Source organism: Bos javanicus, chromosome 5, assembly GCF_032452875.1.
Source record: "Bos javanicus breed banteng chromosome 5, ARS-OSU_banteng_1.0, whole genome shotgun sequence".
Lineage (NCBI taxonomy): Eukaryota > Metazoa > Chordata > Mammalia > Artiodactyla > Bovidae > Bos > Bos javanicus.
The window spans coordinates 115,076,302-115,102,208 of NC_083872.1; the positions used below are offsets into that span (position 1 = coordinate 115,076,302).

Sequence of the window (25,907 nt, forward strand, 5' to 3'; positions counted from 1 at the left end):
ATAGCCCGGGCTGGGGCGCCCAGGCCCGGCGGAGAAGCAGGGTGGGCGCCGGACGGAGCCGAGGCGCGCTCGGACCCCGGCCCACCGCCCCAACCTCCCGCCGCTATGTACGACGCCGAGAGCGGCTGGAGCCTGTCCTTCGCCGGCTGCGGCTTCCTGGGCTTCTACCACGTCGGGGTGACCCGCTGCCTGAGCGAGCACGCCCCGCACCTCCTCCGCCAAGTGCAAAAGTTCTTCGGCGCCTCGGCGGGCGCGCTGCACTGCGCCTTCGTCCTCTCCGGGATCCCGCTGGGTAGGTCCCGGGCTCCGCGCCGGGATGGGGCGCGCGCTGGGAGCCGGGGTGGAAGCGGGCCCTGCGGGGGTAAAGCCGGGGTCTCCCCCAAACAGTTGGGTCGTCCAGTGCATCTTTTTTTGCCCGGCGCCGGGGAGCCCTGGAAGCGGGGCGTGCAAACCCGGAGCGCATCCTCGCCTCAATTCCCTTTTGGCGCCCGGGCTTGGAGGAAGCCCCTCTGCCCATTCTGGGACTAAGAGCCAGGTGGTCTCGGAGCGACCGGGAGGAGGGAGCGTGACGCGGTCGGGGGAGCGGAGTTCCCATTTCCCCTGCGTGAGGCCAGGAGGGAGTTTTGGGGCTGTGTCCCAGGCAGGGGTGAGTACCTTCTTCCCTCTGGGGACTCGAGGGGCTGAGACAGCCCCCCGTCTCCGCCGCCGCCAGGGGCCTTTGAACTCCGCCCAACCCTGGGGACTGGGGGGCGCCAGGGTGGCCTCTGAGGTAGAAGGCAGCTTGCTGGTTTGGGGTGAAAGGGGGTTGAGGAGAGCTGTTTGGGGAGAGGAGAGGAATTCGCAAAGTTGTCTCCTCTCCTCCTTTCCTGGTGTTGGAGACCCTTTGGGGGACTGGACGTTCCCATCCCATCCTCCCCACCACATCCCTGCACAGTGCCCTGGAAACAGGTCCTGGCTGTTTGAATCTTGTCCTAGTGAAGGTCTCTGTCCCCGTAGAGACCGGAGGGAGGGGAGGACCGAGGCTGGTGGCCAGCGGGCCTGAATCACTAGGGCCTGGCGTCCTTGGCCTGTGGTTCTGGCCAGGGAGCAGAGCCTGGAGCGGTGAGGCTGTTGGTGCCCACACTGGGCGACAGAGCTTCTTCTCACCGGCCCCTGTTTTACTGGGCTTCCTCAACACTTTACTTTTTGCTCTACCCGGGGACAGCTGTGTTGGGCACTGCCAGCAGGAAGTGACTGTTCCTGGAGACCAGGAATCCCTTGCCAGTACTCACAGCCCTGCCACTGGATAGGATCAGTGAGCAGACCCTGAGCTGATTGTGAGGTGGGGATTGGGAGAGGCCACGCTGGCAACCGTCTCCATCGAGAGGGAGAGGGGCAAAGAGCAGGAAATGTGACCTCGGGGGTGACTAGACTGGACACACAGCCAGTCTGCACAGCTTGGACTTGAGCTGTGATAAAAGCCAACCCTTGCGTCTCCGGCTTGTGACCTGGAGACATGCACACAGTCCAGTGTTTCATTGATTCCGATGCACAGACCCCAGCACCAGAAGTTGGCCGAATCCAGCCTGGAGGAGGTTCACAGGTAGAGGACAGGTGCAGCGGAGCGGCTGGGCTTGCAGGGGGAGGCTCGGGACCGGCAAGTCCCCCGAAAGGGTCTGGAGGTTTTGGCAAGAACTGCTCCGCAGGGTCTGGGAGCCCCGGTTTCCTGCTTTAACTGCCTGTCTGACTTTGGGGAGCTCCGGGGAGCATTCCCAGGGCCTGTGGCTTGGGCAGGGTTCCTGAGCGCATCTCTCAGCCAGGGCTGACCTGGAAGAAGAGCCTGGCAGAACCAAGCAGCTCTGTGCAATCATGTGCCTTCTGTCTGGCCTCAAAGGGGCCACATGTGCAGGGAGAACCCAGTGGAGTCGGAAGTGGGTCAGGGCCTGCTGGTGTGTCCGGGCCCTCTGCGTCCCCGCATCTGTGGATGACCAGGGCTTGGGCTGGCACTGCCTGCCAGGGCAGTGCAGGCCACCAGAGGGGCCCAGGCCAGTGAGTGAGGTCAGATGGAGCATGAAAGGGCCCTGTGTCCACTAGACGGTCTGGCAATTGTAGCATTAGAGGTTAAAAGTGTCCTTGGTGGCTCAGAGGGTAAAGAATCTGCCTGCACTGCAGGAGACCCAGGTTCGATCCCTGGGTGGGGAAGATCCCCTGGAGGAGGGCATGGCGGCCCACTCCAGTCTTCTTGCCTGGAGAATCCCCATGGACAGAGGAGCCCCGGGGCTGAGTGACTCCCTTTCCAGAGGTTCAAAGTTAAGTCTGAGGACTTCCTTGGTGGTCCAGTAGCTAAGACTCCATGCTGCCAATGCAGGGGACCCGGGTTGCGTCCCTGGTTGGGGAACTAGATCCCACATGTCACAACTAAGAGTTCTCATGCTGCATTGGGAATTTGCATGCTGCCTGGGAAGAACTGGCCTGCACAGTGACGATCAAAGATCTTCACACAGTTCCGTGTGCCGCAACAAGACCTGGTGCAGCAAATAAATAAGCAAATGTGTTTTTGAAAGTTAAGTCTAGAAATTTACGAGGTGCTTCCTCCGGGTTGACCGTGTACAGATTTTAGTGTACCTAATCTTCTCCGTCTCCAGAATGTAGGTGAGTGTTGTCCCACATTAAAAACATACTGTCTGAGGCTCAGAAGCAGTGATGTAACGTGTTGAAGTTGCTCAGCTAGTAAGCGGTAGAGACAGGATTCAAACTCAGGTCCCAGCCTGCGCTTGCTCTCTGCTCCCTGCAGGGTTAGGCCCATCCATGCTCAAGCTCTGATGCTGTAGGTTCCTGGCATCTGGCCTTGATGGAGGGATGAAGACGAAGGGAGGCCTCCTGGGCCTCTGGAGGCTCGTTCCTCTGGCCCGGGAGGGTCAAGAACGGCTCTGACCAACAGGATTATGTGTATCTTTATTTCCTAGTTGTGGTTCAGTCAGCAAGTCGTGTCTGATTCTTTGCCACCCCGTGGACTGCAGCACACCAGGCTTCCCTGTCCTTCAGTATTTCCTGGAATTTGCTTAAATTCATGTCCATTGAACCACGTGGAAGAAATAAAAGACATCAGTGAAATTTATTTGATTTATCCCAGTGTAGCCCAAATATTGCCATTTTCACATCTAATCAACGCAAAACATTACCCATGCGATAGTCAGCGTTTTGTTGTTGTGATCGTCATTCTAAGCCCTCGGGATCCCGTGCGTCTTTTACCCATCAGTGTGGACTAACCACATCTCAGGCTCAGGAACCACCGGCCGGATCCGGCAGCCCGGGCCTAGACAAAGGAGAGGGTTGGCAGCTTCCTTGCCATCAGGTTTCTGGTCCCACCGCAAAGCAATGGCCACCTCCAGGGTGGTACATTCCTTTGCATATTTCTCTCTCCACCCCTCCCCCTCCCTTCTTCCCCTCCCTGCCCATCCTCCACTTCACCCCCGACCCAGACCAGACGTTGCAGATCCTCATGGACCTCACCCGGAGCGCCAGAAGCCAGAAATTCGGGATCCTCCACCCAGGCTTCAGTTTGAGCAAGCACACCCGAGACAGTCTCCAGAGACACCTCCCTGACAACGTCCACCAGCTTGTCTCGGGCAAGATGGTCATCTCGCTTACCAGAGTGTCCGACGGAAAAAACGTGCTGGTGTCGGATTTTCATTCCAAAGACGAAGTCGTGGACGTAAGCGGCTTATCTGGGTACTGTCGAGTCGGAAGGGCCATTTCGTTTTGGAAGCAACACAGGGAGGGGCTGTTGTAAGCCAGTCTGCCCCATTTTTTACTTAAGATGCAGGAGAACCTGGCTGCCCGTGATGCAGGTTGGCTTCCTGCACCAGAGTGATGGAAGCTGTGTGCCTCCAGCGGGCTGGTCCAGAGCCTGTGCAAACCTGGGGTGTCCCAGACAGTGTCAGCTTCGAACAGTGTCTCCCCCTCCTTCACGACTTGGTTCATAACCTCCTGCTCCAGGGACCTTATGTGTGTGGCCGTCCTCCCAACGATGCCTGTTCCTTAATGAGGACCCGCCCAGTGAAGCCCACAAGGCTGGGAGCGTGTCTTGGTTACCTCTGTCCTCTGGCTCTAGCACAGAGAAGATCATTGGCGATATCAAAATGCCGTTTGGTTTGGCTGAGTCTTTTGTGAGAATGCCTTGGGCGTCATTTCACTTAACACGGGTCCATACGAGCCAGCTGCCTGGTGAATATAACCAGCTGCTTCTCAGCAGCCAGTGTCGTCTTCCACTTAACCTTGTTTCTGGGAGCATTTTCTAGGTCCCAGCACCTGTGCATTCCCACAGGAGCCCTTTTCTCTCATTGCACCAGTGTTACATCATGCTTAATTTAGTGCTCGCTAGCTCGGTGAGATGCAGAGCGTGGTCCCCCGGGGACCCGCAGCAGCAGTATCTCCTGGGGGTATTTCAGAAGTGCAGGCTCTCAGGCCCCGCCTCCAACCTGCCTCATCAGAATCTTAGGGGTGGGGCCCCGAGTCTGTGATTGGCCAAGCTTTCCAGGTGATTCTGATGAGTGTCAGTAATTGCAAAGCCCTGATCTAATCTGCTGAGAAGGCAATGGCACTCCACTCCAGTGTTCTTGCCTGGAAAACCCCATGGACAGAGGAGACTGGGGGGCTATGGTTCATGCGGGTCACAAAGAGTCGGATGTGACCTAGCACACCAGCACGCTGAAGTAATAAGTGTGTGGGCAGGCTCATCTTCATCCAACCATTCAGAAAAGCACCTGCTCTGCCAGCAGCGCTTTCAGGCTTATTGCTGTCCTTGCTTGTAGAAGGCTTGTGAAGGCCCAGGGAGTAAAAGGCCGCCTGGTCTGGGCTGTGCTGTGGTTTCACTCTCTTTTGTCTTCGCAGGCCTTGTGCTGTTCCTGCTACGTCCCTTTCATCTGTGGCTGTATCCCCCCTTCCTTCAGAGGCGTGGTAAGTCCACTTTTCAACGGTGTTTCTGGGAATTCCCTGGTGGTCCAGTGGTTAAGACTCTGCACTTTCACTCCCAAGGGCCTGGGTCTATCCCTGGTCCAGGAACTAAATCCCGTACTAAGCATCTTGGAAAAAAAAAAAGGAAGACAAGGCACTGGGCTCAGGCACCCTGGGCCCCTGAGACCTGTCCCTAAATGAAGAAAGCCTTTTGCCTCTCAGCCTTCAGACAGAGGTTCCACAGCTGAACCCCTTCCAAGCTCTCTTGAAGCAAAACTGACTTTGTGTGGGATAATTAACTGCTCACCTGTAACATAAGCTGTTCACATAATCTCCACATGAGCACCGAAATAGGTGCCCAGTGGCCTACTTAGAGTATAAGATGCTCAAGAGTCAATTTACTCACTTAAGGTTTAATTCTGAGGAGCTGAGAGTTTAAATCCTCTCTGCCTCTGACTCTGTCTTTTTCGGTCCATGGCTTTGGGCAGAGGCTTCCGACAGGGCTGTGATTCAACTCCCATGAGACACATGTGGCTGTTCCTGAGCACTGGCTCAGGAGGAAGAGCAGAAGTTGAGGTGTCGGTCCTACAGACTCTGGGCTGGATGCTGGACCACCTGGCAGCCTCCTTCTAGGGCAGTGGTTGTCAGATAAATCTGTCCCTTGTCCCGGGACATCTGGCGACGTCTGGAGACCGTTTAGGTTGTCACAGCTGTGGGAGAGAAGACGAGACATCCCCATGTCTCAGCAGGAAGGCACTTCAGAAGCCCTTTCGGTTCACGCTTTAACAGCAGTACGGGCCTCACATTGCAAAGCGACTTGCAAAGGCAGGTTGTGAATAGGCTCACTCATGCCCCGGAGCTTCCGCCGGACAGACACACAGCTGGCCCTACATACAGATGACAAAACCGAGGCCTGGAGCCATGAAGCGGTCACCTGTGGTTCTCACAGCCCCTGCCTGGCAGACAAACCTAGAATCGAGTGTCTGCTTTAGCCCATGTTAGCTGGGCCACGTTGATCCGTTCCTTTCTTTCTTTCTAACATTTATTTGCTGATTTGGCTGTGCCGGGTCTTAGTTGCGGAACTCTGGCTCTTCGGTTGTGGCATGCAAATGCTTAGCTGTGGTGTCCCCGGTCTAGTTCCCTGACCAGCTACTGAAGCCGGCCCCCCTGTATTGGGAGTGTGGGATCTTAGCCACCGAGGCTCCAGGGAAGTCTCTGGACACATTTCTTAAGTCTTAGAAAGAATTGCAAACTGGGAGTCAATAATAGTGTGCAGTTGTTGCACTTTCGTGGAACTTACCTGCAATAATGCCCTGAAGTGCCCGGCACAGAGCCTGGCACTCTTAAGTATTAGGTAAATATGGGTTGTTTTGTCGTTGTTGTCATTGTCATCTTTGCACCTCCCCTTGGCCGCCCCGGCCGTGGGCCACACACAGTCACAGCCTCAGTGTCCTCAGACAAAACCTGCTGAAAGTCAGAGCAGAGTGTTCTTGGGATTCCACTGAGCAAACTCAGAACATTCCTCCAGGAAAGTTCAGGCTGGAGGAAAACCCCACAGGACGGAGGAGTCATTGGACTTTACAGTAGACCTTGAGCGGCAAAAGAGGGCATGTGTGTGTGTGTATAGAGCAAACTCCGAACATTCCTCCAGGAAAGTTCGGGCTGGAGGAAAACCCCACACGACAGAGGAATCATTGGCCTTTACAGTAGACCTTGAACGGCAAAAGAGGGGATGTGTGTGTGTGTATAACAGCTGCCCGTTGTTGTACAGCAGAAACTAAGACGACAGTGGGAAGCACCTAGGCTCCAGCAAACATGAATTAAAAATGTTAGGTAGGTAGAATAGGGAAAAGGAATCCAAAATGGCGGTGGCTAAAAGACAAGGAAGGTCCGAGGACCAGAGTGAGGGAGCTTCGCTGAGCTGGGCTCCTGTTGTGCTTGGCCTCTTCCACGTAGAGGTCGTTTCAGCCAGGTTAAATCCGAGTCACGGCACCATAAATGTCACGCGAATGTATGTTCCTCGGTTCTTTGTCTCATCACAACAAAGATTTGGAGCAACGGACATTAAAGCCCTCGGCACGTCACAGCTCTCAGGTCTTGGACAAACTGTGCTCCAGCTCTTAGGCAAATCAGTGTTACAGCTCTATTTTATTTAGAAGATAGCAGGAGAGTGAGAGAGAGAGAGAGAGAGAGAGAGAGAAAGAGCGCACGCACGCGGGAGAGAGAGTCCGAGAGAAAGCGCTTTGGCTCCTCCTTTTATATGTTTTTTCTTCTACCTGGGCCTGCCCCATGCAAATTGGGCTTAGCCAGGAGTGCTGTTTGTTCTGCCTGAAGTCTTCACTCTGGTCCTCGGACCTTCCTTATCTTTTAGCCACCGCCATTTTGGATTCCTTTTCCCTATTCTACCTACCTAAGATAAACATAAAAAACAATTGGAAAAACAGTCCCTTGCTTCCGCCCATCTCAATCTCAACTTTGCTGCTGTTGGGTTCCGAGTCCCTTTCTGCCAGTGAGGGATCTGACGCTGACAAACAGCTACGATACAGAAACTAGTGCTGTGTGTGCACAGCTGATCACGGTGGGCCTCAAGGGAGGACTCTCCTGATCCCGAAGGCATGCCTGAGCATGCCCGATCCTGTCCGGGACTCATTTTAGGCCAGAGTGTGCCTTGGCATGTCTCCCTTTGGAAGGACTGGCTGGGGAAAGCCTCCCACTTGTGATATTTGAAGGCCCCCCCAGCCCCACCATGGGCAACGACAGCTGGGCTATGATGATTTGAGGTTCGGGAATCATTCAAGATGTTGGCTTCATAGGTCCAGACTCGATCCAAACTGTAGCAAAACCTTGCTACCCCAGCCTGGCCGTGGGCACTAGGGTTGTTGGAGGCTATGAATACATTAATAGGAGGACTTCCCAGGTGGCTCAGTGATAAAGAACCTGCCTGCCAATGCAGGAGACGCAAGAGTTTGGGTTTGATTCCTGGGTTGGGAAGATCACTTGGAGTAGGAGATGGCACCCCCATTCCAGGTATTCTTGCCTAGAGAATCCCATGGGCAGAGGAGTCTGGTGGGCCACAGTCCATGGGGTTGTAAACAGCTGGACACAACAGAGTTCCTGAGCGCTTACATGGAATATAGGAAAATGGATTGTCACAGTGCTTACCCAGATGCTCCTTTCCTGTGGGATAAGATGCCAGTTTTTTTAAGAGCACAAGTCCCGGGTTCGCCGTGTCATTTAAGTCTCCAGTGCTGGTTCTCATTGCCCAGGTGTGGACAGAGAGTCAGGACCACAGGTTAGGTGTCTCGTCCAAGATCGCTCAAGCAGCAAGGGGCCTCGGGAATCGAACCCATGACCATCTGTCTCTCTTTGGCACCATCTACATCACACTCTGCCCTGAGTGCGCTCAGCGCCCCTAGTGAATGCGAATTACATGGACTCGCCTGGGGGCGCTCATGACTGGGCCCAGCAACGTGGCCAGGCACCAGCCTCCGTGTGCCTCTTCACCCGGCAATGTTCTGGTGCAGTGCGCGCACTGCGCAACAGCATGTGGCAGTCCTGAGTGCCAGCCTGCAGCCTGGCCTGGCACAGAAATGCTCGCTGGGGATTTGCTGCAAGAGTTGTTCCAAACTCCCTGGTCTCTCACTAGGTCTCCCTGCGGCTCTGAGAAGTCTCTATCCCTAATCTGAAGCACACAGAGAACTCCAGCCCAGAGCTAATGACAGTGTGTCCTTTTTTTTTGTCCTCTCCCTTAAAAGCGGTATGTGGACGGAGGAGTAAGTGATATCATGCCCTTCGTTGATTCCAAAAAGACCATCACTGTGTCCCCCTTCTATGGGGAGAGCGACATCTGCCCCAAAGTCAAGTCCACGTTCTTTCTTAACGAAGGGTTCACCAAGCTCAACATGCAGTTCTGCACAGAGAACCTCTACCTGATGTTCCGGTCGCTGTTAATGCTGGATGTCAAGGTGAGAGGGGGCTGTGAGTTCTGGGGGTGCTGCTCTCCCCTTTGCATCCCTCGTTGCCAGGGGACCCAGCAGCTGTTCAGGCTTCCCGGATGGCTCACTGGGTGAAGAATCTGCCTGAAATGCAGGAGACGCCGGAGATGTGGGTTTGATCCCTGAGTTGGGGGAAGGAAATGGCAAGCCACTCCATAATTCTTGCCTGAAAAATCCCACGGACAGAGGAGCCTGGCGGGCTACAGTCCAAAGGGTCACAAAGAGTCAGACGTGACTGAGTGAGCAGAGCAGCAGCTGTTCCCCACACTGACGGACCAGCAGCAACAAAGCCCATCCTCGGAAAGGAGCTCGGTTCAGGGCTGCCTCCCGCTGGCCACCGGAATCCCCTGGGGCCATTGGAACGGAGGGCTGGGGGTTGCCACTGAGATCTCACTTCCAGGGGCTGTGGCTTAAGTATCCACAGCCTGGATCCATCTGCCAATGCAGGAGATGCAAGAGACTGGGGTTTGGTCCCTGGGTTGGTAAGATCCCCTGGAGAAAGAAATGGCAAGCCACTCCAGTATTCTTGCCTGGGAAATCCCAAGGCAAAGGAGCAAATGAGTTGGACATGACCGACCATAGCACATCACAGCCTGGGCAGTAGGGTGTTTTGTTTTTTATTATTTAATTATCCCGATGATTCTTTTTAAATTAATTAATTTGGCTGCACTGGGTCTTAGTTGTGGCACAAGATCTAGTTCCCTGACCGGAGGTCGACACCCCCTGCCTTGGCGTGCAGAGCCTGAGCCACCAGACCACCAGGTGAGTCCCCCAGTGATTATTGGCAGCCATGGTCAAGAATTACACTGCGTTTGGTGGTTTAATCTTTTCCTTTTTTCCCCCAGCTCGGCCTTGAGACTTGTAGGATCTTGAGGGATTGAACTCGAGTCCTTGGCCTGAGAGCGTGGAGTCTTAACCGCTGGACCACCGGGAAATTCCCCATTTAATCTTTTGTTTTGACTGTCACTATAGTGTGGTGGACCTTACCACCCTAATATAGTAAGAAAGTTGGTAGAATCTGCACAGTGACAGCTCTCTGGGGAGAAAGAAGGCCATGCCATACAGCGTACGTGAAGTCGTGTCGTCATGGGTAGAGATAAGGCTGGACCACAGCATCAGGTGCCCATGTGGTTTGAGTGCAGAGGAGGCAGCTCAGTGTCCCATGACAAGCAGATCAGGCCCCGGTATTTGTGAGGATGGAGGCTCATCCAGGGACCAAAGGACACCAGAGGAACCAGCTCCCGTCATGCTGGGGCGCCAGTGCAGGCTGCGCGTGGAGAGGGTGTCCTTCGAGGGGAGTCCTGCCAGGAAGCAGGGCTGCCTCTTCGTGGGAGCGCAGAACCCTGTCCACAGGCGGCGTCGACTCGGAGCTCGGGGGTTCCTGGCTCTGTGCCTGCCGTCTTCAGGCGCTGCTGGAAGGATTGCCGCTTAGTGACTCCGCCTGCGGTTCACGTCACGTGGTTTGTCCACAGATGCTTGGAGAGCTGTGCCTTCAAGGATATGTGGTCGCGCTCAGGTTCTTGGAGAAGAACGGTGCGTATGGCGAGGGCGGCAGGCATGCCCTTTGAGTCACTTTTCTGTTCAGTCTTGGTCACCAGGGGAGCCATGCTGGTGCCATCACTCAACGCTCAGCACATTCACCTGCCATCAGGCTCGGCCCTGAGAGATAGGAAATCATTGGCCCATTTTACAGATGGAGAAATGGAGGCAGCCACGGCCCGCACTCTGGGGAGCAGGGCTGGGGTGAGCCTGGCTGACCCTGCAGAGGTCACAGCCCCAGGGTTCCTTTCCCTCTGCAGTGTCCCTGTCTGCCAGCCGAAGGCAGCTCCTTTGCTTTTTCATTTTTGCTTGAACAATTGTGAACCTTTCGTTTGATGGGGAGAAGGCAATGGCACTCCACTCCAGTACTGTTGCCTGGAAAATCCCATGGATAGAGGAGCCTGGTAGGCTGCAGTCCGTGGGGTCACACAGAGTCGGACATGACTGAAGCAACTTAGCAGCAGCAGTTTGATGAGGAAGGAAGAGAAACGGTTTCTGAGTCTCAGGTGAAGCCATCAGGAGAGCTGCCTCCAGCCAGGTGTGGGCCGCGCCCACCAGCCCAGCTGTGTTCTGGGGAAGGTCCTGGCTGGTCTGGGCTGGGGAACTTGGGTTCTTCACATGTTAGTGTGGAACCAAGTATTAGTTGTGTCTCGAGCTATTTTTCCCGGACACTAACGGTTGCTACAGTCACTGATCCTCTGAGTTAGTCTTTGTCCGAGGCCGAGGAGCTGGTGTGGTTCATGGGACATTCGTGTATTTATCTGCTCAGAAAGCGCTTACTCTATACCTTCCGGGTGCTAAGCAGTTGGCTGTGCGCTTGGGACTCCACAGTGGGTAGACAGATGTAGCCTCTGCCTTCCTGGAGCTTAGTCTTGGGATTGGGGAGGGGCCAGGTAGCTGAATAGAAGGCTGCCAGAGGGCTCAGTGCCCTGGCAGGAACGTACAGGATGCTGTAGATTCAGCTGGGGTTCAGTTAGGGGAAGGGGGGTGGGGTTCTGCAAGGCAGGGGAAAGCAGGGCTCCTGGGAGGATGCAAATCCGCAGTGATGCTTTGAGGGTGAACAGGAATGTTCTAGGCATGGGGGGGTGTGAGCGTGAGTCCTGCAGACAGGTAGTCTGTTCGAGGTGGAAAGAGGCATGTGTCACTGGAGTGGTGGGGGTGGGGGACAGAGGTACAGATTAGAGGGGAACAGGAATGGGGGTGAATGGAAAGAGGGGCAAGGCTGGGCCTTGTGGAGGTGGAGAGGGGCTTGCATCTCACAGCCATAGGGAGCCAGGGAGGGCTGCTGACACGGGAGTGAGGGCAGGCAGAGGGAGTTCTGCCAGGGCCCCTGGCTGCAGTACAGAGAGGGTGAGGCCAACATCCCCGGTCAAGGTGGCCACCATGGGTTTGGCTGGGGTCACGGCAGCAAGGTGGAAGGGGCCGGAGGGGGCAGGACTTGGAGACGACCCACCAGAGATTGCCGAGGAGGAGGACTCGGGGATGAAGTCCTGCCCTTGGCTTCTGTGGCTGGGACTGGAGCAGAGGGTGGTGCTCACAGTTTGGGCCCTTGGGAGGGCGCGGGTCCTGCAGGAAAGCTCGAGAGCCCCATGTGTGGTGCCCTGGGACAGATTTGGGTGGTTGGCAGAGGGACTGGGCCTTCCCAGGTGGCACTCGTGGTAAAGAACCCACTGGCCAACGTGAGAGTCGTGGGAGACGCAGGTTTGTTCCGTGGGTCGGAAAGATCCCCTGGAGGAGGGCCTGGCAACCCACTCCAGTATTCTAGCCTTGAGAAACTCCATGGACAGAGGAGCCTGGCGGGCTACAGTCCACGGGGTCTCAGAGTTGGACACGACTGAAGCGACTTAGCAGGCATGTACACAGAAGGCATGGTGATGTCAGAGTTCGAGGTTCTAGAAAGCAGGTCTGAACTGGGATTGGAATTTGGGAGCCACCTGGAAATAAAAGACAATGAGGAACCTTCTAGAAGTTGCTAGGTGACTTTGAGCAAGCCCCTTCTCTCTCTGGGCCTCTCTTTCCACATCTGTAGCAAGAGGAGTTTGGAGTAAATGATGCCGACTGATTCTTAGTAATTCTAAATCCTGGCGTGGGCTGGGCGCTTGCAGCACGGGTGCTGGGTTTGGGTTTAAGGATCTAAGCCAGGTTCTGCCTCGGTCCCCCTGGCTTCCTTGGGGTTCAGCAGAGGATGCATGGGGGCGGGACAGGTGTTCCTTGGAAATAGATTCTCTGACACATTCCTCAGAGAGAATAAGTCCCCAGAGGCTGAGCTGTGTGTCAGAGGCTGGAAAGATGCAAGGGAGTCGAAGCGGGAGGTGTAGCTTGGGAGTGAGGCGAGGGGCATGCAGGGACAGCCCCTGGGCTTTTAACCTGAGGTTGGAAGTGAGAGGTGAGCCCGGGGAGGTGTGGGCATCCAAGTCTACCCGTCCCACCGTCCCCACGCAGCGTGAGAGCAGCAATCACCCACGGGGATCAGGCCCTGAGCCCTGGCACCCAGGGCAGGGCCAGCACAGACTCTCCAACCTGTGGCTTCTTCTCAAGGTCGGGTGACGGAAGGGTGCCATCTTTGATATCAGACCTGGGTTTGAATATCGCTCTGCCGCGTGTCGGCTGTGTGACTTTAGGCAAATCCCTTCACCTCTCTGGCTTCTGATTCCTCAGCGTTCAGCTGGGAGCAGCTGCGTGGGTCGTGCAGGGCCTGGAACACTGGGCTTCTCGAGTGGTTCAGTTGTTATGAATCATCCTTTCCTCTGAACCTCATGAATCCACATGTGGCTCTAGAGCCCACACGGCTGGTGCGTGACAGAGCCAGCTGCCCGCCTCATCCGTCCCCTTCCAAGTACCACCCTGCGCTCTCCCTGTTAGGAGTGGTGGTCCCTGTTCGAGGTGGAGCAGGGGGATCCCAGGCGGATTATTCCCAGGTGGATCCACGCTGCGTACCTATAACAGGCCTGTTAGCTTCCTCCAACTGGGTGGGCAGGTGGCTGGGCGGGTAGTGGCCCTGCTGCCTGAAATCGCCTGATGGGTTTTGTTTCCGTGCCCTTCGCAGGCATCCGTGAGGGGCCCCATCCGTGCCTGAGCTCGGCCCCCGCAGAGGCAGAGTCGGCGCCCAGGAGCCTGGAGCCTCTTCTGGGTGTTACCACGTGGGAGGCGGGGCCTGAGGCAGTCGAGCTGCTGGACCACCTGCGCCTCAGCGTGCTGACCTGGGACGAGGGCGTCCTGGAGACCCTGTCGCCCGAGCTCAGCATGGGTACTGGCTCTGGGGGCGGGGAGGCGGGGGGTGCAGAGGAGGCGGTGGTCAGTGACCCTTTCAGAGGAGGAAGGGCGGCTTCTCCGTGAGCTGTGGAGGAAGGTCCTGCTGCTGCCCTGGGAGAAACAGGGCAGAGCGACCAATGCAGGTTGGTCGGGACCCCCACCTCCGCGCATGGACCTCCCATCCCCCTGGGTCCTTGCTCTGTCTCCCTTCCCATTTGGTCATGGGCAGAGGAAAACAAATTCCAGCTGAGTTTTTATTTCATTTATCTATTTATTTTTAACACCAAAAACATTTTATATTGGGGTAGAACTGATTTACAGTGTCTTGATATTTTCAGGGGATCAGTGAAGGAACTCAGCCATACAGGTATCCATTCTGTCAAACCCTCCTGCCACCCAGGCTGGCACATAACATTGCAGCTGGGTTTGTTTTTGTTTTTTTAATTTAATTCATTTTTGGTTGCACTGGGTCTTCGTTCCGTCTAGCCAAGGCTATAGTTTTTCCAGGAGTCATGTATGGATATAAGAGTTGGGACTATGAAGAAAGCTGAGCGCAGAAGAATTGGTGCTTTTGAACTGTGGTGTTGGAGAAGACTCTTGAGAGTCTCCTTGGACTGCAAGGAGATCCAACCAGTCCATCCTAAAGGAGATCAGTTCTGAATACTCACTGGAAGGACTGATGCTAAAGCTGAAACTCCAATACTTTGGCCACGTGATGTGAAGAGCTGACTCCCTGAAAAAGACCTTGATGCTGGGAAAGATTGAGGGCAGGAGGAGAAGGGGATGACAGAGGATGAGATGGTTGGATGGCATCACCGACGCGATGGACATGAGTCTGAGCAAGCTCCCGGAGTTGGCAGTGGTCAGGGAGGCCTGGCGTCCTGCAGTCCATGGGGTCACAGTCAGACACGACTGGCTGACTGAGCTGAACTGGGTCTTTTTGCTGTCCCTGAGCGAGCAGGGGCTACTCTTGGTTGTGGTACCCAGGTTCCTCATTGCGGTGGCTTCTTTTGCTGCGGAGCACAGGCTCCAGGTGCACGGGCTCTGTCACTGCATCGCGAGGGCTCAGTAGTTGTGGCACACAGGCTTAGTGCTCGACAGCATATGGAGTTCCCTGGACCAGGGCTAGAACCCATGGCCCCTGCGCTGGCGGGAGGACCCTTATCCACGGGACCACCAGGAACGTCCTCTAGCTGAGTTTTGAGTTAACCTGCTGTGCTCTCTGCTCAAAAGTCCAAACACACTGGGTTTCTAGGGGGCCTCCTGGGGTGGCCCGTTCTTTGACGATGCTGTTTGCTCTCTGTCCTCCCATCTAAGAGTCTTCTCTCTCTTGAGGAGCCCCTCCTAACGTCTTCCTCCTCCCCAAACCACAGTTTTGAACCTTCACTGAAGGTGATGTATCTTATCGTGTCATCACAAACTATCTGATGGACAGATGAGTGCACCGTCCAGTTTCCAGTCAGGCATTTGGGGAAAGTGAAGGAAATGGCAACCCAGTCCAGTACTCTTGCCTGGAGGATCCCATGGACGGAAGAGCCTGGTGGGCTACAGTCCACGGGGTCGCAAAGAGTCAGACACGACTGAGCAACTTGACTTCACTTCAAAGCTGACTTATTGGAAAAGACCCTGATGCTGGGAAAGATTGAGGGCAGGAGGAGAAGGGGGCGACAGAGGATGAAATGGTTGGATCGCATCACTGACTCAAGGCACATGAGTTTGAGCAAACTCTGGGAGATGGTGAAGGACAGGGAAGCCTGGCGTGCTGCAGTCCACGGGGTCACAAAGAGTCGGACACAACTGAGCCGCTGAATAAAACAAAGATGAAAGGGATGCCGTTTCTTGCCTTAGGTACTAATGCCCTAGGATTCGCACTGACCAGCAGCTGCTCAGGTTATTGTGATCTGAGGCATGGTGAGGTCATCACAAAGGGGAAAATAGAAGGCTAGGGGTCCCAGGTGGCAGAGTGGAATCCAATTGCAGATGCAAAGAAAAGCTCATGAAGCCTGGGCTGGCGAGATTTGAGACAATTGTGTCTGCCTCCAAAAGTAATTTAAAGAGGTAGTGAAGTGGGATTTCCATTCTGGAAGCCTCAGTGCAGTGCCTAAGAGTCAGTGCAGCTCTCAAAGCACGGAGCCCAGGTTCAATGCCTGGTCCAGGAACTGGATCCCACATGTTACAGCTAAGACCCAGCACAGCCAAATAAATTGAATAAATAAAAAATAAACGAAGGAAAATGTAGTAGTGAAAGCTGCTCAGTCGTGTCCAACTCTTTGTGACCCCGTGGATTGTAGCCCAGCAGACGCCTCTGTCCATGCAATTCTGCAGGCGAGAATACTGGAGTGGGTTGCCATTCCCTTGTGCAGGGAGTCAGTTTAAAGGAGACTCTTTCAAAGGGATCCTGTGTCCTGTCGGTGATCCAAGGGCTGTGTAGGCACATTCCACATCTGACCTCAATTGTCATAGCTTCTGATTCCTTCCCTGCTGACTCAGATGGTCAAGGACCCACCTGCAATGTGGGAGACCTGGGTTCGATCCCTGGGTTGGGAAGATCCCCTGGAGAAGGGAACAGCTACCCATTCCAGTATTCTGGCCTGGAGAATCCCATGAACAGAGGAGCCCGGCAGGCTACAGTCCATGCGGTCACAAAGAGTGGGGCACGACTGAGAAACTTTCACGTTCACTTTTTCACTTTCTGATTGCTTAGCTGCCAGGTTTGGTAGGATTTATAGAAATTCCAGGCACCAGTTGGGGAAGGTGGCTTGGTTTTTACGCTGGTGGGAAACAGACCTCCAACTTGTGTTTTTCAGCACTGAGGAAGGCAGTCAGAAACCCAGATGGGTACAGAAACAGGATTTGCAACTTCTTACCAGTTAAGATCATGTCCTACGTGATGCTGCCCTGTACGCTGCCCGTGGAGTCTGCCATCGCTGTGGTCCAGAGGTGAACGCTTTCCGTAGCTTTCTGGCTTCCTCTCGGGGCTTGGAGGTAGGGTGAGGATTCAGTGAGAGGAGTCACGCTGGGCGCTCAGCCCAGAGCCTGGCTCCTTGCACATCTGGGTGGAGCTTGGCGTCTGCATGGAACACCCTGGAAAGGTGCCTGGTTGGGAGCCCCTGGCCACCCCAGCTCCTTTCTCATTGCTCCCTCAGGTTTGTGGCTGCTTGTAGGTCTGCGTTTTTGGGAGGGAGGGGGATTTATTCCTGTGTGTAGGAAGGATCCCGAGGCCTACGCTGTGTGGCTGGTAGATTCCCGGGCATGGTTTTCCCTCCGTTTTCTTCAGATTTTCTTTAGTGTTTATTTTCTTTTTGCAACGTAGTCAGCATGTCTTTCAGTCTGTCTTTCTAAACGTCCCAAAGTGAAAGTGAAGGTTGCTCAGTCATGTCCGATTCTTTGTGACCCCATGGACTATACAGTCCATGGAATTCTCCAGGCCAAGAATACTGGAGTGCGTAGGCTTTCCCTTCTTCAGGGGATCTTCCAAACCCAGGGATCAAACCGGGGTCTCCTACATTGCAGGCAGATTCTTTACCAGCTGAACCACAGGGGAAGCCCAAGAACCCTGGAGTGGGTACCCTTTCCCTTCTCCAGCGGATCTTCCCCACCCAGGGATCAAACCGGGCGGATTCTTTACCAACTGAGCTATGAGGGAAGCCCCTAAAAGTCCCAGCCATCCTTCAAAATCCGGCTCAGTTCTCTGGCTCTGCTGGACCTCCCAGATCACTCCCCAGCCCTGCCAGTCAGCCACCTGCCTTGCCCTGGGAGGAGGGCTGGCTGCTCTGGCGTAGTTTTTCCTTCCTTTTCCTTTGTTTTAAAAAAGGACTTTGATAACTTCTTTGATTCGTGTATTGTGCTTGTGCGTGGTTTTCAGACCAGGATGCACGTGGGCTTCTCTAGTCGTGGCGAACGGGCTTAGTTGCCCTGGGGCATGTGTGATCTTAGTTCCCTGACTGCCGTGGACCAGCCCCGGCTGATCCAGGGTATTCGAAGCGGGGACGGCGTCAGCGACCTATTTATTTAAATATTTTATCAAAGATATAAAGAGTAATAGGATGAGGATAGCTCAGTAGGAAAATTTAGTGGAGAAAAGAGGCTGAGTATCTTGGTTTACACAGGAGACCGATAAAACTTCAAAACAAGAAGTTTGCACCACTTACGTAGGCCGCAGGCGTCCTTCCGTTCTCCCGAAGGAGAGGAGACACAGGCCTTCCCGGTCGGATCTTGGAAGCCCAGGCATAATTAGCAAGTGTGGCAGGTTCTGCGCTCCAGATGGAGACTCAGCCAGAATTTGAGAGAGAGAGCGACATGGGGAGACCAAGTTTCAGTGAACAAGGCCTGTACTTTATTTTCCAAAGTAGTTTTTATACCTTAAGTTGTGCATAGAGGATAATGGGGGAAGGGGTGGAGTCATGCAAGGACAGCAGTTCCTGGTCCTAATCGAAGCCAGGCTTTCAAAGTTATCATATGCAAAAGTTCAGGTGAATTACATCATCTTCTGGCCAGGAGGCCTGTTAACCTTTTAAGAAACTTATCTTTCTCTAAAGGTGATTATTCCAAAGTCAGGGACCAGCCTCCAAAAAAGCATTGGACAAAGCTGCATTCCTATAGGGCAAAGGTGAGGTGGGCTCAATCAAGAAAAGAATTAACTCAAGGGTCCAAGGTTACACACATTGAGGCTACTACTTACATTTCTATACACCCATTCTATCAATCAATACACTGCCAAGGACACAGTAGGTAAGGAGTATGGAGACTTAGCAGCAAACATTGGCCCAATAAGTGAAAATCCCTTCACCGATACAATTTCTAATCAATCTTTTGTCTACTCAAAGGAATCTGTGTTTAGACAGTTTAGAACACCTCCTGCCTCTCGCAGTTGGGAGGCTCTGAACAATCACATGTGGCCGGAAAAACCTATTCAGGCAGGCTAGAGGACTTCCAAAGGAGTTTGTAGGTTGAAACACTGTCACACCCAGGAGTTATTAACTAGAGCTGTAAGCTAACTCTTTTTCAGAGAGAGGTAGTGGGGGACAGCCCCCCGTAAAGTCAGAGGTGTAGGTGAGAGCACAAAGCAGAAAGTAGGCAGACTCTGGTTTTGGGGGTAGACGCTCAAGAATTTCCAGGGGGACTCCTGAGGCTCGATCCCGCCTTTGCATATGCCGAGCCTCCTTCCTCATGACCTTTGTCATGGGTGGAGCTCCTCACGCTGGCTCCCGGCAGTGATAGAATTCCAGTTGAGCTATTCCAGATCCTGAAAGATGATGCTGTGGAAAGTGCTGCACTCAATATGCAATGTGCACTCAGTATGCAATATGCCGGCTCCCGGCACCTGACCAGGAATTGAACCCTCGTCCCCTGCAATGGAGGGCAGATTCTTTACCACTGGGCCACCAGGAAGTCCCTTGACATTTTTTTTTTTTTAATCTTTTTAACACCAAAAACATGTTTATAGGAGTATAGACGATTAGCAATGTTCTGATAGTTTTGGGTGAACAGTGAAGGAACTCAGCCATACATATGCACGTATCCATTCTCCCCCATATCCCCCTCCCAAGCAGGCTGGCACATAACATTGAGTAGAGTTCGATGTGCTATACAGTAGGTTTTTCTTTCTTTCTTTCTTTTTTTTAATGCAGGAGACCCAGATTTGATTCCTGGGTTGGGAAGATCCCCTGGAGAAGGGAATGGAAACCCACTCCAGTATTCTTGCTTGGAGAATCCCAGGGACAGAGGCTCCAGTCCATGGGGTTGCAAAGAGTCGGACACGACTGAGCAACTAACAGTTTCACTTTTAAAGAATATTTCTTTATTTTTGGCTGTGGTGGGTCTGCGTTGCTGCGTGGGCTTTTCTCTAGTTGCGGTGAGTGAGGGCTGCTCTCCAGGTGCAGGCATGGCTTCCCACTGCAGCGACCTCTGGTTGCTGAGCACGGGCTCTCGGGCGCGTGGGCTTCAGTAGTTGCGGTTCCCGGGCTGGAGAGCACAGGCTCAGTAGTTGTGGTGTGCCGGGCTCCAGCCCCGGCTGATCCAGGGTATGCGAACCGGGGACGGCGTTGGCGAGGATCAGGATACAGTAGCTTTAATTAGATATTAATTAAAGATGTAAAGAGTAATAGGATGAGGATAGCTCAGTAGGAAAATGCAGTGGAGAAAAGAGGCTGAGTAGCTTGGTTTACGCAGGAGACCAATAAAACTTCAAGACAAGAAGCTTGCACCACTTACGTAGGCCGCAGGCGTCCTTCCGTTCTCCCGAAGGAGAGGAGACACTGAGGCCTCCCCGGTTGGATCTTAGAAACCCAGGCATAATTAGTAAGCATGGCAGGTTCCACGCTCCAGATGGACACTCAGCCAGAGTGAGAGAGAAAGCAATATGGGGAGAACAGTATTTCGAGAAACTGATCCCAATTCTTTATTTTCCATGGTCTACTTTTATACAGTGAGATATTATGCAAAAGTCACGTGGGGTCAGCAGTCCTGACTTTTATCAAAGTCAGGTGCTTCATACCAATGTATACAGAGGTCGTAGGGGTGTTACATCATCTTCTGGCCAGGGGGCCTGCTGACAATTTATGACCCTCTCCTTGTGACAGCGGTCAGTCAACCAGGACACTTATTTCTCCAGGGGTGATTATTCTTAAAACAGACACCACCCAAATAAAGTTACATTCCTATAGGGTGAGAGTGTAGTGGGTTTTAGTTAAGAAAAGAATTCTTAGCATAAGGTCTAACGTGATTAATATCAAAGGTTAATACTTATTTCTTCTATATATTCGTTACCATGTGTAAGGGCAGGGGATGTGGAGACTTAGCAACAAACATTGGCTCAACAAATGAAAAACCCTTCACCAATACGATTTCTAATCAGCCCATTATACTTATCCTAATAGTTTTCTAACTTTTCTAAGGAACCTGTTTTTAGAAGGTTTAAAGCATCTCGTGCCTCTCACAGTTGGGAGGCTGTGAGCAATCACATGTGGCCGGACAAGCCTGTCAGGCAGGCTAGAGAACCTTCAGAGGAGTTTGTAGGTTAAAACACTCTTGTCACGCCCAGGAGTTTTTATTAACTGGAGCTCTAGGTTAACTCCTTCTCCGAAAGAGGTGGTGGGGGACAGCCCCCCGTAAAGTCCGAGGTGTAGGTGGGAGCACAAAATAGTAAAGCAGGCAGGCTCTGGTTATGGGGGTAGATGCTCGAGGATTTCCAGGGGGACTCCTGAGGCTCGATCCCGCCTTTGCGTATGTCGAGCCTCCTTCCTCATGACCTTTGCCACGGGCGGAGTGCCTCACTCTGGCCCCCAACAGTGGTGCATGGGCTTAGGTGCTCCTCAGTGTGTGGGATCTTCCTGGAGCAGAGCTCGAACTCATGCTTCCTGCATTGGCAGGCAGGCTCTGCCACTGAGCCACCAGGGAAGTCCTCCGCTGACATTTCTTGAAGCCCGAGACGTGGGGTCCTTTTTGTGTCCGGGGTGTTGGAAGCCTGGAGGGCAGAGGTCAGGCCTCCTTGGCAGCTTCCTCTGCGGGCACGCACGTGGCCGAGCACCTTCGATGTGGGCGCAGGGGATAGTGTCTCAACGAGAAGATGCTGTGTGCCAGGGTCCACGTTGCCCCAGAGGAGTGGGCTCTGGGAAGACCCAGGCCTTTTATCTCCGTGTAAGTCCTTTGAGCTTTCCTGAGTCCAAAGTGGCCTCATTTTGCTTTAGGCTTTTAGGTGGGTTTGCCTTGCGGCATTTATCAGCTTGGGGTTAGAAGTGACCCTGGCAGTACCTGAACGACGGTACTGGCGTCAGGTGTCTGCCTTCGGGGTGGGTTTCCTCTTGTCCTTTCTGCTGTGGCTCGTCTTCACTCACGTACGAGGTGTGCGTGTCTGCGTTTCCATCCTGCAGACTGGTGACGTGGCTTCCAGACATGCCCAGCGACATCCAGTGGCTGTGGTCGGCCACCTCCCACGTGTGTTCTCAAGCCATGGCGCGTCTGCTCCCCGTTTCCAGGTAAGTGATTTGGTTGTGGGACTGGGGGTCCACCCAGCACCCTCTCATCTGCTCAGGCCTCACGCACCATCCTGGAAATGTCATCAGACCCCGGAGAGGGGGCAGGGACCGTGTCCCCTGGTGCCAGAGGACCTGCCTTACGGAAGGCCGCTGGGCCCATCAGAGGTCCCAGTGTACCTGCTGGAAGCTAGTGACCGAGACTCCCCTGCAGAGAGTGTGCTGAAGCCCGGGGAGGTGTGTCCATGGAGCGTAATTTTTTAAAAGTTGTTTATTTAGCTGGGCCAGGTCCTACTTTCAGCATGTGGGATCGTGAGTTGTGGCGTGTGGGCTCTACTTCCCTGACCAGGGATCGAACTCCGGCCCCCTGCAGTGGGATCACGGAGTCTTAGCCACTGGACAGCCAGGGAAGTCCCCCACTGAGCCCGTTTTGAGGGCAGAGGAGGGGGGAGCTGGCTGATGGAGCAGGAGCAGGGCCAGTGGACAGGTAGCATTGGTTTGCCTAAAGGGAGTGGCTCTGGGTACCGGTAGCACAGGCAGGGGGTGAGGCAGGGAGAGAGGGGCAGGGCCCCTCTGTGTGTGTGTCTGCGTGTGTGTCTGTGTGTGAATGTGTGTGCGTCTGTTAATGCAAATTCCTGTCTCACCTTAGACCCCCTGAATCCTGGTCTCTTGGGCTGGAACCCGGCCGTCCACACTGTTAACATGGCCCGGGTACTGCTGCCACCACTTCCTGAATTCTGAAAGCTAATGAGGAGCAAGAAGGGCCTGGTCCCAGCAATGATTCTGGGACTTTTGTCCTGAAAGTCGTGGACCTCGGCTTCCTCCCCCGTTCCCCGGGGGTGAGCCTCCTCACCCCATTAGGTGTCTGTGAGGCTTTGGGAGTCCCCAGCTCAGTCCTGACATGTGGCAGGTGCCTGGGAGACGAGCCCTCCAGTGTTTCTATTAACAGACATGGAAGGTTTAAAGTAGGGATGGAGGGGTCTGGCTTGTGCTAGGAAATGACAGCAGTGGGCTTGCGGAGGCCGGATCCCCAGAGAGGGCAGAACTGGCCCAGCGAGGGGAAGGGCTTGCTCTCCAGAGAAACTGCAGGGCTGAGTGCTGTTCATAGGCTCCAGTCAGAAGGATGATAGCAGCTGGGAGGCGCTGCTGAGCTCCAGGCTGGTCGGCAGGCAGGAGCAGGGGTGGGGGGGATGGTGGTGTGGCTGCAGAGGGCCACCCTGGCGGGTGAGCTGGTATGCCTGGAGGTGACCGATGGGCTCCTCCGGGCCTGTGCACGTCCAGTGGGAGGTGTCCAGGTCGCTTGGAGGGCCACAGGTTTGGAGGCCTGGTCTAGTGATGTCAGCCAAGCACGGGGATGGGGGATCCGAGGAGGTGGTGAACGTGGGCTGGGCCACCCTGCACACCCCAGACTGTGTGACAATGTCCCCCCTCCCGCATCCCCACAGACACTACAGACCAGAGTGGCAGGTCGGCGGCTGAGTCAGAATTCTTTGTTTGTTTCAGATCCTAAATCCCAGCAAGCGGCCAACGGCCTTCCTCCACAACCAGGACACTGTGGGCGTCACTGGGCTCTCTGCTCCTACGAAGACCCAGACACCCACCCAGTGGACGTCCCGCAGAGGCCAGAGCTGACAACTATGATGTACGCAGAATGACCTGTGTGCTGAGTTTGTAGTGTCCTGAAACCAAAGGCAATCTTTCTGTCTAACAAAAAGCTAGGAAGCTACTCTTGGTGTGCGCGGTGGGTGCAGAGCTCAAGCATATCCAGGATATGAGTCTCTAAGTATCGATGGCTCGGTTGGGAAACTCCACAAGGGAGCCCGGCGTGGGGGCATCTGTGGCTGACTCGTCACCCACTCGGCTGTCCCAGGGCACGTTCCTAGGGTGACTGGTGTTTGGATCGGGGTCCTTACCGGGGGAGCTGGGCTACCCTTTGTGCAGTCTCGGGGGTTGAGGGGAAGGACTGTGGTCCCATCTCTCCGTACAGAAAGCAACCTGTGTCGGGCGAGGTGGGATGCCATCCTCCCAAGGACACCCCTGGTTTCGGGGGGCATTACGAGGTGGTAACGTACGTGTGCTCTGGTACATCTTGCTGCTGCTGCTGCTAAGTCGCTTCAGTCGTGTCCGACTCTGTGTGACCCCATAGACGGCAGCCCATTAGGCTCCTCTGTCCCTGGGATTCTCCAGGCAAGAATACTGGAGTGGGTTGCCATTTCCTTCTCCAATGCATGAAAGTAAAAATGAAAGAAGATGCTCAGTCATGCCCGACTCTTAGCGACCCCATGGACTGCAGCCTACCAGGCTCCTCCGTCCATGGGATTTTCCAGGCAATAGTACTTCCCTATCCTAAATATTTGGTGGCGTTATATTAAACATAACTTTCAGCAGGCACTGAGAGAGGGCATCAGAGGGCAGACAGATGGAAACCACAATCACAGACCACAGGCCAATCCGATCACACGGACCACAGCCTTGTCTAACTCAATGAAACTAAGCCGTGCCGTGTGGGGCCACCCAGGACAGACGGGTCATGGTGGAAAGGGCTGATGGAGTGTGGTCCACTGGAGAAGGGAATGGCAAACCACTTCAGTCTTCTTGCCTTGAGAACCCCATGAACAGCTTGAAAAGCCAAAAAGATAGGACACTGAAAGATGAACCCCCCAGACTGGTAGGTGGCCGATATGCTACTGGAGATCAGTGGAGAAATAACTCCAGAAAGAATGAAGGGATGGGGCCAAAGCAAAAACAACACCCAGTTCTGGATGGAACTGGTGATAGAAGCAATTTTCGATGCTGGAAAGAGCAATATTGCATAGGAACCTGGAATGTTAGGTCCATGAATCAAGGCAAATTGGAAGTGGTCAAACAGGAGATGACGAGTGAATGTCGACATTCTAGGAATCAGCGAACTAAAATGGACTGGAATGGGTGAATTTAACTCAGGTGACCATTATATCTACTCCTGTGGGCAGGAATCCCTCAGAAGAAATGGAGTAGCCATCATGGTCAACAAAAGAGTCCAAAATGCAGTACTTGGATGCAATCTCAGAAACGACAGAATGATCTCTGTTCCTTTCCAAGGCAAACCACTCAATATCACAGGAATCCAAGTCTATGCCCCAACCAGTAAGGCTGAAGAAGCTGAAGTTGAACGGTTCTATGAAGACTTACAAGACCTTTTAGAACTAACACCCAAAACAGATGTCCTTTTCCTTATAGGGGACTGGAATGCAAAAGTAGAAAGTCAAGAAACACCTGGTGTAACAGGCAAATTTGGCCTTGGAGTACAGAATGAAGCAGGCCAAAGGCTAATAGAGTTTTGCCAAGAGAACACACTGGTCATAGCAAACACCCTCTTCCAACAACACAAGAGAAGACTCTACACATAGACATCACCAGATGGTCAACAGCGAAATCAGATTGATTCTATTCTTTGCCGCCAAAGATGGAGAAGGTCTATACAGTCAGCGAAAGCAAGACCAGGAGCTGACTGTGGCTCAGATCTTGAACTCCTTATTGCCAAATTCAGACTGAAATGGAAGAAAGTGGAGAAGACGACTAGACCATTCAGGTATGACCTAAATTAGTCCCTTATGATTATACAGTGGAAGTGAGAAATAGATTTAAGGGCCTAGATCTGATAGATAGAGTGCCTGATGAACTATGGATGGAGGTTCATGACATTGTGCAGGAGACAGGGATCAAGACCATCCCCAAGAAAAATACAAAAAAGCAAAATGGCTGTCTGAGGAGACCTTATAAATAGCTGTGAAAAGAAGGGAAGTGAAAAGCAGAGGAGAAAAGGAAAGATATAGCCATTTGAATACAGAGTTCCAAAGAATAGCAAGGACAGATAAGAAAGCCTTCCTCAGCGAACATGCAAAGAAATAGAGGAAAACAACAAAATAGGAAAGACGAGATCTCTTCAAGAAAATCAGAGATACCAAGGGAATATTTCATGCAAAGATGGACTCGATAAAGGACAGAAATGGTATGGACCTAACAGAAGCAGAAGATATTAAGAGAGGTGGCAAGAATACACAGAAGAACTGTACAAAAAAGATCTTCATGACCCAGATAAATCACGATGGTGTGATCATTCACCTAGAGCTAGACATCCTGGAATGTGAAGTCAAGTTGGCCTTAGGAAGCATCGCTAAGAAAAAGCTTGTGGAGGTGATGGAATTCCAGTGGAGCTATTTCAAATCCTGAA

General features: G+C 53.5%; 1 protein-coding gene across 1 annotated transcript; it reads left to right on the forward strand.

Annotated features, from left to right (window-relative positions):
- On the forward strand, window positions 1–25,288 carry LOC133248504 (1-acylglycerol-3-phosphate O-acyltransferase PNPLA3-like). Its single transcript, XM_061418803.1, has 9 exons — window positions 1–292; window positions 3,462–3,694; window positions 4,873–4,938; window positions 8,691–8,900; window positions 10,403–10,463; window positions 13,516–13,716; window positions 16,529–16,661; window positions 21,593–21,697; window positions 23,198–25,288. Exons 1-9 carry the CDS (start codon window positions 106–108, stop codon window positions 23,202–23,204), a joined length of 1,203 nt encoding a protein of 400 aa, XP_061274787.1. The 5' UTR covers window positions 1–105; the 3' UTR covers window positions 23,205–25,288.
- The last annotated feature ends 619 nt before the right edge of the window (window positions 25,289–25,907 follow it).